Source organism: Apodemus sylvaticus, chromosome 11 (assembly GCF_947179515.1).
Source record: "Apodemus sylvaticus chromosome 11, mApoSyl1.1, whole genome shotgun sequence".
In the NCBI taxonomy this organism is placed as follows: domain Eukaryota; kingdom Metazoa; phylum Chordata; class Mammalia; order Rodentia; family Muridae; genus Apodemus; species Apodemus sylvaticus.
In genome coordinates, this window is record NC_067482.1 from 1,593,312 (window position 1) to 1,607,373 (window position 14,062).

At 38.0% G+C, this 14,062-nt stretch overlaps 1 protein-coding gene and 1 long non-coding RNA gene across 2 annotated transcripts in view; one reads left to right on the top strand and one right to left on the bottom strand.

The window, feature by feature from the left end:
• Window positions 1–14,062, bottom strand: part of Ccdc18 (coiled-coil domain containing 18) — a 120,535-nt gene that overhangs the window by 24,973 nt on the left and 81,500 nt on the right. The window contains exons 22-24 of the mRNA XM_052198339.1: window positions 6,084–6,183; window positions 5,323–5,439; window positions 3,201–3,344 (exon numbers count right to left, since the gene is read on the bottom strand). Of these exons, the coding sequence (XP_052054299.1) occupies window positions 3,201–3,344; window positions 5,323–5,439; window positions 6,084–6,183 (361 nt within the window). The remainder of the gene's footprint in view (window positions 1–3,200; window positions 3,345–5,322; window positions 5,440–6,083; window positions 6,184–14,062) is intronic.
• LOC127695977 (uncharacterized) overlaps window positions 1–14,062 on the top strand; it is a 114,720-nt gene that overhangs the window by 6,086 nt on the left and 94,572 nt on the right. The window lies entirely within an intron of this gene.

The window sequence follows — 14,062 nt, forward strand, 5'->3', positions numbered from 1 at the left end:
GATAATCTAAAGTAACTGGGCTGCACAGAGACAAGGTGAGAAGTGAGTGTTTAGCCCATGGGGTAGGTAGAGTGCTTGACCAGCAATCCCACAAGTCTGGGCTCTCTCCTCAGCACCACATTAAACCAAGCACAGTAGAGTACACAACACAATCCCAGGATTGGGGGAAGGAGGAGTCAGGAAGAGAGTTTAAGGTCATCCTTTACTACACAGGGAGTTCAAAACTAGTCTGGGCTATGTAAGAACTTGTCAAAAAACAAACAAAAAACAAAAAAACAACAAGTGGATGGATCCTTGAGAATCCTGAGAAATGACCTCTTGAGGAATAACACCCAAAGTTGTTTTCAGGCTTTCATACATGAGTGTATATATATATATATATATATCGATAGATATAGATATATAGATAGATAGACACACAGATAGAGATGATTGGTAGATGATAGACAGACAGATGATAAACAGATGATAAATGAATAGACAGATGGTAGTTTATAGACAAGACAGATGATAGACAGACAGTCAGATTATTGATAGATGATAGAGAGATAGATAGATGATAGACAAACATGATAAATGGATAGACAGACAGATGATAGATTATAGTCAGACAGATGATAGATAGATAGACAGAAGACAGACAGACAGTAGATAAACAGAGAAACAGATGGTAGATAGACAGATGATTGATAGATGATAGACAGATGATAAATGAATAGACAGACGATGATAGAGAGATAGATTGGCAGACAGATAAATATTGGCATGAAATACAGAATTAAAATTCACAACTAATCTACACAGCTGGGTTGTGAATTCTCTATGAAGGTGAAACTTGTCACTCCAGCTATTATTCCCTCTGAAATATTATTAAATTAATCATTTAAATTCCTAGTAAGGTACATGCTATGCATTTCTTTTTTGTTTTCTCTTTCTCTCTCTCTCTCTCTCTCTCTCTCTCTCTCTCTCTCTCTCTCTCTCTCTCTCTCTCTCTCTCTTTCTTTCTTTTTTCTGAGACAGGGTTTCTCTGTATAGCCCTGGCTGTCCTGGAACTCACTCTGTAGACCAGGTTGGCCTCGAACTCAAAAAGCCGCCTGCCTCTGCCTCCCAGAGTGCTGGGATTACAGGCATGTGCCACCACCGCCCAGCTGTGTTAAGTAATTTTTATCTGGAAATCCAAAATCTGGAATACTTAAAAAAAAAAAAAAGCAAAAAAACAATTTTGTGAGCTTTAATTTAACAGATGTAGAAAATTCCACACTGTAAAAGTTATTTAAAAAAGAGTCTATAAATTAACTTTAGATGAGATATATATGATAAATATGAAACAGGAATTCATTCAGAAACTCAAAATACTAGCTTAAAAACCTTTTGGGTAATCAACGTGTACAGCTTCTTAGGAGGAAAAAAAAAAGCCAATGCAAAGTCAGTTCTAATTCAGCAGAACAAGGCAGGTTAGAGGTAATGGCATTCACTTCAAGAATGAAAAGGAAAAAAGCCAGTACTGATTACTAGGGCCTGGTATAGGGCATGGAGGCCCAGGATATAAATGAGTATAATTACATTTGCAAATACTTTTAGGCATTCACTGTTAAGGAACCAACATGACAGGGGCATTAATCATTTCCACCTCACTATTTTCCAAATTTGCTCTTATGACTCTTTTGAGTTTATAATTAACTCAATAAATGCTAACTTATCCTTATTATATGATAATGGGCAGCAATGGGTATTCAGAAAACAGGAATGAATGAAAAAGGAAAGTGTCCACACTCAATTCTATAGAGACATAATCAATCAAACCCAATACTTACTGTAGAATTACAACAATTGAGTTTTGACAATGACAAAGTTATAGTTATGAGAGCTCACAGAAACAAATTCACATTTATTTTTGTGAAAATTCTTTGTTTAGGTCTGTACCCCATTTTGTTTAATATTTTTATTTTCTATATTCTTTGTTTACATTCCAAATGATTTCCCCTTTCCCGGATCCCCCCTCCCCATATGTCCCATAAACCTTCTTCTCTCCATCCCTTCTCCAATCAACTCCCTCCTTTTTCTCTGTCCTTATATTCCCTTCCAATGCTAGATCGATCCTTTCCAGGATCAGGACCCTCTCCATACTTCTTCATGGGAGTCATTTGTTATAAAATTTGTGCCTTGGGTATTCAGGGCTTCTGGGCTAATTAATATCTACTTATCAGAGATTGCATTCCATGTGTATTCTTTTGTGATTGGGTTACCTCACTTAGGATGATATTTTCCAGATCAAACCATTTGCCTAAAAATTTTGTGAATTCATTGTTTCTAATTGCTGAGTAGTATTCCATTGTGTAAATATACCACATTTTCTGAATCCATTCCTCCTTTATGGGGCATCTGGGTTCTTTCCAGCTTCTGGCTATTATAAATAAGGCTGTTATGAACATAATGGAGCATGTGTCTTTATTGAAATGCTCAAAACAACCCTGAGATTTCACCTTACACCAGTCAGAATGGCTAAGGTCAAAAACTCAGGAGACAGCAGGTGTTGGCGAGGATGTGGAGAAAGAGGAACATTCCTCTACTGCTGGTGGGGCTGTAAGATGGTACAACCACTGTGGAAATCAGTCTGGAGGTTCCTCAGAAAACTGGACATGAGAATTCCAGAGGACCCTGCTATACCTCTCCTGGGCATATACCCAAAGGATTCCCCGGCATGCAATAAAGACACATGCTCCATTATGTTCATAACAGCCTTATTTATAAAATTCACATTTTTAAAAAGACCAGGGTGTTGAATAGCTTCAACAATCAATATACATGAAACTAATATAAACTCATCCAATCACTATGTTGCTATGGCAACACAGTGCACTTAGTTGAAATAATACTGTTATCATTTTTCAGCTTCTAGGTGAAGTTCCTCAAGTTCCTTTAACTTGTAAGTTCTGTTATCTCAATTCTATTGCATAGCATATTTATATTGAATAAGTATTCAACTGATACAAAAGCATAGTCTGTGGATTTTTTATGTCCTTGCCCATATCAAAGCTAGAGTAATCAAAAAATTTTAAAGGTCAAAAGAAAATAGCATCTAACACAAATAATTAGTTTTAAAAAACTTAGAACACAGTTTCTGTATTTAGTTAAAACCAAGGTGTTTAATGCATATTCATTGTATTACTTTTCCCTTACGTGAAAAATACTTTACTTACACTTTCCATTTCTTTCATTCTTTGTTGTGTTCTTTCAATTTCCTTTTTCAGCTGTGATATCTCCTGTTCATTTTGGAGCATTATAAACTCCTTTTCTCGAAGCTGATCCTTGGCATTTTGCAACTTTTCATTTAAACTTTCTGTCTGAATTTCAAATAGATAACCATTATTAACACAACTAAGAAAATATAATTTATTCATAGTTGTGTACTAAATTAAACTTTAAACATTTATGTCTAAAATATATAAAAGTAGGCAGAATATAGCTATAATCCCAGCAGTTTAGAGGTTGAAGCAGAAGGGTAAGGAGTTCAAAGTCAGGTTAAACTTTGTGTTCAAAGTCTAGTTTAAACTGTACATTTTTTAGCTGGGTGTGCTGGTGCACACCTTTAATCCCAGCACCTGGGAGACAGAGTAAAATAGATGTATGTGGGGTGTTTTTTTTTACAAGTAGATAAACATAATGTTAAAAGTATAATTTAAATGGGGGGTAGGGGAATACAGGTGCAGAAAAGGGAGGTGTAGGCAAGCTGTTTTTGTTTTTAGAGCCTTGGCCTGTATTGGATTCACTGTGTAGACCAGGCTGACCTTGAACTTACAGAGGTCCACCTGCACCTTGCCTCCTGAGTGCTGTGATCAAAGGCACTCATCACCACACCCAGTCCAGAAAAGCATTTTTAATTAAATAAAATATAAATGTTGGAATAGTTTCTTTTTGGATCCTCTAGTATTGACATCTACCAGGTGGGAAGTTACTCAGTTGAAGCTTGAATCTCTTATCTTTTGTACTATGGAAGCTGATTCTTGGGACCAGGGGTCAGTTGTACAATAAGGCTTCACTTACTCTAGGGATTTCTGTTTTTATACCAAAAGCCACTTCTGGCCACACTTAGTTTTACAGCTTGTAGACCAGGCAGGTTCACAGACTCCAAAGACTTCCCTCTGTGTGGTGGAATGGCTATGACTTTTTCTGAAAGCACTTGACAAGTCCAAGTTTCAAACCCTGTTCAGCGTTAAACATCCTCAAGAAGAAGGATTCTCTGGAAACTATGAGTGGGACTTGAACTTCAAAACCTGCTAGTAGAAAACCACATGGCAAAACTGCAGTCACTAGACTTAGAGTCAACTGCTAACTGCAGGCATGGAGTTATCACCCTCTTCAGTTACCGTAGGTGTTGAAGTCTGCACCTCACCAGAGAAAGCAGGGGAAAAGTACTACACTCATAGTCTAAGCCTTGTACTACCAAAGCTTCTCAGTTTGTCCATGTCTTATCTTCTTCCCGTCCATATTGCCTAATGCAGCTGTTTCCCACCCAAAGACTGTCTACAATGGCAGAGACTAGCTTGTCATTGTTCCTGGTTTTCAGGCCCAGAGTACCTCAGTCCAAATAATAGCCCTCCTCTGCAGATGGCATCTAGACAGCCTGTTTCTTTCCAGGGCTGACTTGTCATAATCAGGAATCAAATACTCCAACTACATTTAAGGCTTGTAAGAACAGTGGGATACAACCACCATTCTCTTTTTTATTGGCATTCCTTGACATATTTTGTGAACAAGCCAAGCCTCTGATACCTCCTCCCATCTGCAAATATTTCAATTAGTATTTATACATGAAGTACAGTAAACAAATGTAACACAGTTTTATAATTTTGATGGTAAAATATATATAAGATAAAAAAATATAGAGAACACAAAGTTTTTTTCCCACATGATTTTTTTTCAGACAAGTAGGTTCTAAAATTATTTGTAAATCCTCCCAGAAATATTTTATAACTATTCAAACATACAGATATTGTGATAAGTATATTAGATATATTGATAAGAGAAATTACAATCAAATAACACTGAGGAGAAAGTAAGTATAAAGTACTATGCAAAAGATGAATAAAAGTATGCAATGTTTCCATCATGTGCACTCTATAAACACTCCACAGCCATACATGGTAATGCACAACTAGCAAGTCGTGAGGACGAGACAGGAGGGTCCCTGGACAAAGGAATTCAAGCCCAATGTGGGTAGCACAGCAACATTTATCATTACAGACAGCAAAAAAAACATTGTGGGGGTATACGTGGTCATAGTGTTATTGTTTAAACAATATAAAATTTTAAAACAACTACCTGTTTGTTGCATTCTTTACGTTCTAATTCTGATTTTTCCAGGGTACCCTCTAATTTGATTATTTTTTGTTCCATTTCCCCTCTGTGTTCACGAATGGTCATATCCAAATGTGTAACCTAAATACAAAAGTAATGTCAAGCTGGTTTCTCAATTGTATTGTAAACACTTGTGTGGTTACAATATACATTTACTACAGAAATCAATAAGTGATAAATTTATTCCAAATCAAGTATTTTTCAAGTAGGGACTTGAATTCCCATATATTATATATTATGTTATAGAAATTTAAGATGGAAAATAAAATAAAAGGATTCAAGTGTCAATTTATATTAGAATAAAAACTGCTAAATAATGCCTCGTTCCTCCAACATTTAGCTCAAAATAATGTGTTCAATCCCATGTTCTTTTGATATACAATAAAAAGTATAAAGGGCTGCAAGCGAACCTTTACTCTCAAAAGGGTACTTACTGGTCAAGCTGAGTTGTAGTTTAATCATAAAAAATTTACCTCCCTATTCAGTTCCCAGGAAAAAAACCAAGTCTTTCAGCCATGTATCTATATTCCTACCATTTGGAACTCTGAGGCAAGAAAATTATAAACCCATGGACAAACTGGTGAAACAGAAATTTGTCTAAAAAAAGAGAAGTTGTATTTCTAATCTTAAATATTTACATCCAGAAAAAAACTGGCGATTTTTAAAATCCTTCATGATTATCCCATGGTAGAAAATTTGTACAAATATAATTAGGGAAGAACAACCTGAGCCGCTCTTTGCTTTAGCTCCCAATTCCTCTCCTTAAGTGCCTGATCCATTTCAGTAAGTTCTTGTTTTTTGTCTTCAATCTCCATCTTACATTCTCTAAAGTTTGTCAAAAGAAAAAAGATCAAAGTAGATAATATGAATACTATAACTTCTTAAAGATGAATAAATTATTGTTATTGTTTTCCATAAGGATAAGCAGGCTGAGAAGGAAATTAGGGAAATAACCCCCTTCACAATAGCCACAAACAGTATAAAGTATCTTGGGGTGACTCTTACCAAACATGTGAAAGATCTGTATGACAAGAACTTCAAGTCTCTGAAGAAGAAAATGGAAGAAGACCTCAAAAAATGGAAAAACCTCCCATGCTCATGGATCGGTAGAATCAATATAGTTAAAATGGCCATTTTGCCAAAAGTAATCTACAGATTCAATGCAATACCCATCAAAATCCCAACTCAATTCTTCACAGAGTTAGAAAGAGCAATTATCAAATTCATCTGGAACAACAAAAAACCCAGGATAGCTAAAACTATTCTCAGCAACAAAAGAAAATCTGGGGGAATCAGTATCCCTGACCTCAAGCAATACTACAGAGCAATAGTGTTAAAAACTGCATGGTATTGGTACAGCGACAGGCAGGAGGATCAATGGAACAGGATTGAAGATCCAGAAATGAACCCACACACCTATGGCCACTTGATCCTCGACAAAGGGGCTGAAAACATCCAATGGAAAAAAGATAGCCTTTTCAACAAATGGTGCTAGTTCCACTGGAGGTCAGCACGCAGAAGAATGCGAATTGATCCATCCTTGTCTCCTTGTACTAAGCTCAAATCCAAATGGATCAAGGACCTCCGCATAAAGCCAGACACTCTGAAGCTAATAGAAAAGAAACTGGGGAAGACCCTTGAGGACATCGGTACAGGGAGAAAGTTTCTGAACAGAACACCAATAGCGTATGCTCTAAGAGCAAGAATTGACAAATGGGACCTCATAAAATTACAGTTTCTGTAAGGCAAAGGACACCATCAAGAGGACAAATCAGCAACCAACAAATTGGGAAAAGATCTTCACCAATCCTACATCAGATAGAGGGCTAATATCCAATATATATAAAGAACTCAAGAAGTTAGACTCCAGAAAACCAAACAACCCTATTAAAAAATGGGGTACAGAGTTAAACAAAGAATTCTAACCTGAAGAACTTCGGATGGCGGAGAAGCATCTTAAAAAATGCTCAACTTCATTAGTCATTAGGGAAATGCAAATCAAAACAACCCTAAGATTTCATCTTACACCAGTCAGAATGGCTAAGATTAAAAATTCAGGAGATAGCAGGTGTTGGAGAGGGTGTGGAGAAAGAGGAACACTCCTCCACTGCTGATGGGGTTGCAAATTGGTACATCCACTCTGGAAATCAGTCTGGCGGTTCCTCCGAAAACTGGGCACCTCACTTCCAGAAGATCCTGCTATACCACTCCTGGGCATATACCCAGAGGACTCCCCACCATGTAATAAGGATACATGCTCTACTATGTTCATAGTAGCCCTATTTATAATTGCCAGATGCTGGAAAGAACCCAGGTATCCCTCAACAGAAGAGTGGATGCAAAAAATGTGGTATATCTACACAATGGAGTACGATTCAGCCATTAGAAACAATGAATTCATGAAATTCTTAGGCAAATGGATGGAGCTAGCGAACATCATACTAAGTGAGGTAACCCAGACTCAAAAGGTGAATCATGGTATGCACTCACTAATAAGTGGATATTAACCTAGAAAACTGGAATACCCAAAACATAATCCACACATCAAATGAGATACAAGAAGAAAGGAGGAGTGGCCCCTGGTTCTGGAAAGACTCAGTGAAGCAGTATTCGACAAAACCAGAACCGGGAAGTGGGAAGGGGTGGGTGGGAGGACAGGGGAAGAGAAGGGGGCTTACGGGACTTTCGGGGAGTGGAGGGCTAGAAAAGGGGAAATCATTTGAAATGTAAATAAATTTTATCAAATAAAAAAAATTAAAAAAAGAAAAAAAAGAAAAAGAATGTGTGTAACTAATTCAGATTGAAAGTATTTAAACCAAAGGAATGATGTATAAAGAAAATGACTGACAACGAAGGTTAACTCACACAGAGATGGGTTTCTTGGAACAATCTGGCTAGTTTACTCAGGGTTAGGGCTAGGGAGGTTTTATCTTTTTGGGGGGTGGGGGCGGGGTTGGATTTAGTTTTTTTGAGACAGGGTTTCTCTGTATAGCCCTGGTTGTCCTGGAGCTCATTCCGAAGACCAGGCTGGCCTCAAACTCAGAAATCCACCTGCCTCTACCTCCCAGAGTGCTGGGATTACAGGTGTGCGCCACCACCGCCTGGCCGGCCAGGAGGTTTTTTCTTAACATCTACGGTACAGAGAAATTGAGGACGACACCAACATAACTCTCTGACTACAGACCATGTGCTCCACATACAGGATAATGCATATACCCCCCTCTCTCTCTCTCTCTCTCTCTCTCTCTCTCTCTCTCTCTCTCTCTCTCTCTCACACACACACACACACACACACACACACACACACTCAAAACAAAACAGATTAAGAGTAGTATAACATGAGGCCAGGAAAATAGAAACCTGATCTTATAGGGTTGGTATACTAGAGGCTTGGAGTTTTAAAAAATACTGCAGTCTGTGGTAAAACAAATAAAATATTAACCTTTTGGACATTTTAAGGTACATAATTCAACTGAATAACTACATTCATAGTTTTATGTAGCATCACCATTATCTGTTGCTAATACTGTTTTACAAAGGTAAACCCCATATCCTTCAGGGATTATTTTTCTGTTATCCCTTCCCTTAGTTCCTGGCAAACACCAATCTTTTCAATTAGACTTATCTGTTCTAGAAACTGTTCATATAAACAGAATTATACCACATGTGCATGGCTTCTCTGACTTAGCATAATGTTTTTAGGGTTCATCCACTTTGTAGCATGGATTATCACTAGTTTATTGTTTTTTTGCCTGAACAGTGGTCCTCATATGGATACACTATCTTCTTTACCCATTCATCAATGGTGACAAATTGCCACATTTTTGGCTATTGTGAAGAGAGGTGCTTTAAACACTTGTGTATAATTCTTGTTCAAAGAACCATTCTCAATGCTTTCAGATATATGACTAGAAAAATATACTAAATGATAATTTTATGTTTAAGATACTGAGAAATTACAATTATTTCCCACAGTGGTTATCATTATTTTGGTTTTCTACTAGCAATAAATGGGAATATTATTTCCATTTATTACTTCCTAATATTTATTTACTTCCTAATATTTTCTGAGGTGTTTTTGTTTTGTTTTTTTGGGGTCTTTTGGTTTTGTTTGTTTGTTTTTTGAAATGACCAATCTACTTAGTAATGAAGTTGTATCTCTATGTTTCATTTCCAAAAGAATTAAGATTTTACTGGGAATGCTTTAGGAAGCCATTAAAAATCAATATGATCTGATTTATGCTTATAATCAGAAACATAATAAATTCTATGGAAAATGGTTTAGTAATGAAAACAAGAACATAAGGACCCAGCCATACACCATGAAAGAAACAATAATGGTCTGTGCATAGTGGTAACACAAAGTCAATGGATTTTATAACATATTTTAGTAATAAGGTTGACAAGACTAAAAAGTGGATAAAAAAAGAATAAGATAAGTCTATAGATTCCCAGTTTGAGCAATTATATTAGGAAGATGGGCGGGACACGGTTATAAGAAAATAAATGAGTATTTTGAGATGCCTCTTAAAATATCCATTACAGAAGGCTGGCAAGCTGGTTCAGCAGCTAACACACTTGATACGAAGACTGACAACTTGAACTTAATCCCTGACAGCAATAAGGTGAGAGGAAAGAATGCTCATAGTCTGTCCCATAACATCAACATGTGCATCATGACACATGTCACATCTCCACCTATGTGCACACAAAATAAATGAGTAAAAATTTAGTAAGATCCACCTTGGTTGTTCTCTGTGGGCCTTCCCAATCTTCCACTCCTGCCCAACTCCATTGTTTTGTGTCAGCCACTGAAACCTATGTAGGCAGCTTTCATGATCCTCCCTGTCCTCCATTACAGTCTCTCCATTCTCACCTTCAGCTTTTAGCAACCTGCTTATCCATAAACTAACACACCTATGGACACCTATGCTGATTTTTTAAGAATAAACCAGAAATGCATATTGGAAAAAAGAAAACATCTTCAAAAAAGGGTGCTGGTCAAACTAAATGGGTGTGTACAGAAGAATGCAAATAGATCTATATTTATCACCCCAAGCAAAACTCAACTCCAAATGGATCAAAAACCTTAGAAGAAGGCTGGATACCCTGAGTCTGACAAAAGAGAAAGTGGGAAACAGGCTTAAATTCACTGGCACAGGAAAAGACTTTCTGAACAGGACAGGCATAACACAGGCACTAGGAACAACAATTAACTAATTGGGACCCCATGAAACTGAAAAGCTTCTGCATGACAAAGGATACATCACTGGGGCAAAGACCAAGCTACAGAATAGGAAAAGATCTTTACCTACTATACCTCCAACAGAGGGATAATATCCAAAATATATAAAGAACTAAAAAACTGGGCATCAAGAAAACAAATAATCACCCGCAGCCATACTCGCTGCTTGCCGGGACAGAAAAGGGTCACTAGGTACTGTATCACCCTGAGCTTTAGATCTCTGGTGGTGCAAACCTCCAGGGGTCTGCCTGCACTCAGGAACTGAGCACATAGGCGGTTTATCTGCCAGCCCACCTTGCTTGGGGCCCGTGTCCTGCCCAGGGAGCTGCGGAAGGAGAGAAGCCCTGCAGCCATATTGCTGCCTGCCAGGACAGAAAAGGATCACTAGGTACTGTATCACCCTGAGCTTTAGATCTCTGGTGGTGCAAACCACCAGGGGTCTGCCTGCACTCAGGAACTGAGCACATAGGCGGGTTTGTTTGCCAGCCCACCGGGCGCAGGGCCTGTGTCCTGCCCAGTGAGCTGTGGAAGGAGAGAAGCCCCGCGGCCATACTCACTGCCTGCTGGGACAGAAAAGGGTCACTAGGTACTGTATCACCCTGAGCTTTAGATTTCTGGTGGTGCAAACCGCCAGGGGTCTGCCTGCACTCAGGAACTGAGCACATAGGCGGTTCATCTGCTAGGCGGTTCATCTGCAAGCCAGTCCATCGCGGGACCTTTGTCCTATGTGAGAATCAACAGAGGGAGTGACCCCCACCACAACATCTTCGCTCCATAATAGAGCAGACAGAGAACACCTGGTTGACCTTGACAACATAAGTAAAACATTGCTTGAGGCAAGACTGAGAAGGGCTCCAAAGGTACAAAAGAGGAAGGCAGCATATCAGTAATATGTGCCAGAGGAAACCCAGTCTTCCACTGTTGCAGAGATAACCTTAAAGATCCATAGTAGGTTGAAGCACCAGCCAGTGACAATAAGACCATCTAACACCTGGGAGAACTAGATGGCTAAAGGAACATTACTAACAGAAACCAAGGCATTATGGCAGCATCTGAACCCAATTCTCCAGCAATAGCAAGTCCTGGATACCCCAACACACCAGAAAAATAAGATTTGGATTTAAAATCACTGGTCATGATGCTGGTACAGGAACACATAAAGGTCATACTTAAAGAAATTCAAGAGAAAATGGATCAAAAATTAGAAGCCCTTAGAAGAGAAACACAAAAATCATTGAAAGAAATTCAGGAGAATACAAAAGCCAATAAGGAGAAAACGCAAAAATCACTTAAAGAAATACAGGAAAACTTTGATCAACAGGCAGAAGTCATGAAAGAGGAAACACAAAAATCTCTTAAAGAATTAGAGGAAAACACAAACAAGCAAATGACGGAACTGAGCAAAAACTTCCAGGATCTAAAAACAGAAGTAGAAACAACTAAGAAAGCACAAAGGGAGACAACTTTGGAGATAGAAAACCTTGGGAAGAAATCAGGGACCATAGATGCAAATATCAACAACAGAATACAAGAGATAGAAGAAAGAATCTCAGATGCCGAAGATACCATAGAAACCATGGACTAAACAGTTAAAGAAAATGCAAAATGCAAAAAGCTTATAACCCAAAACATCCAGGAAATCCAGGACACAATGAGAAAGCCAAATCTAAGGATTATAGGCATTGATGAGAGTGAAGATTTACAACTTAAAGGGCCAGCAAATATCTTCAACAAAATTATGGAAGAAAACTTCCCTAACCTAAAGAGAGAGATGCTCATGAATATACAAGAAGCCTACAGAACTCCAAATAGACTGGACCAGAACAGAAATTCCTCCCGTCACATAATCAAAATCCCAAATGTACTAAACAAAGAAAGAATACTTAGGGCAGTAAGAGAAAAAGGGCAAGTAACATATAAAGGAAGACCTATCAGAATTACACCAGATTTCTCATCAGAGACCATGAAAGCTAGAAGATCCTGGGCGGAGCTCATACAGACTCTAAGAGAACACAAATGCCAGCCGAGACTACTATACCCAGCAAAACTCTCAATTACTATAGATGGAGAAACCAAGATATTCCATGACAAAACCAAACTTACACAATATCTTTCTACAAACCCAGCCCTACAAAGGATAATAGGGGGAAAACACCATTACAACGAGGGAAACTATACCCTGGAAAAAGCAGGATATTAAGCTTCTTTCATCAAACCCAAAGAAGATAGCCATACAAGTATAAAATTAAAATCAAAAATGATAGGAAGAAATAACCACTACTCCTTGATATCTATTAACATCAATGGACTCAATTCCCCAATAAAAAGACATAGCCTAACAGACTGGATACATAAACAGGACCCTACATTTTGCTACATACAGGAAACACACCTCAGTGTCAAAGACAAAAACTACCTTAGAGTAAAAGGCTGGAAGACAATTCTACAAGCAAATGGTCCCAGGAAACAAGCTGGAGTTGCCATTCTAATATCAGATAAAATTGACTTTCAACCTAATGTCATCAAAAGAGACATGGAAGGTCATTACTTGCTGGTCAAAGGAAAAATCCAACAAGAAGAACTCTCAATCCTGAACATCTATGCCCCAAATACAAGGGCATCCTCATTCATAAAAGAAACTTTACTAAAGCTCAAAGTACACATTGCACTTAACACAATAATAGTGGGTGACTTCAACACTCCACTCTCACCAATGGACCGATCAGGAAAACAGAAACTAAACAGGGAGACGGTGAAACTAATTGAAGCTTTGAACCAATTGGAGTTAACAGATATATATAGAACTTTTCATTCCAAAGCAAATGAATATACCTTTTTCTCAGCACCTCACGGTACCTTCTCCAAAATAGATCATATAGTTGGTCACAAGACAGACCTCAACAAATATAAGAAGATGGAAATAATCCCATGCCTCCTATCAGATCACTATGGAGTAAAACTGGTCTTTGATAACAGTAGAAACAACAGAAAGCCCACATACACATGGAAACTGAACAATATTCTACTCAATGATACCTTGATTAAGGAAGAAATAAAGAAAGAAATCAAAAGATTTCTTAGAATTTAATGAAAATGAAGGCACAACATATACAAATCTATGGGACACAATGAAAGCAGTGCTAAGAGGAAAACTCATAGCTTTGAGTGCCTCCAAAAAGAAATTTGAGAGAGCATACACTAGAAGATTAATGGAACAACTGAAAGCCCTGGAACAAGAAGAAGCTAATTCACCCAGGAGGAGAAGAAGACAGGAAATCATCAAACTCAGGGCTGAAATCAATCAAGTAGAAACAAGGGGAATCAACAAAACCAAAAGCTGGTTCTTTGAAAAAATCAACAAGATAAACCCTTAGCCAGACTAACCAAAGGGCACAGAAAAAGTATTCAAATTAACAAAATTAGAAATGAAAACGGAGATATCACAACAGAAACCGAGGA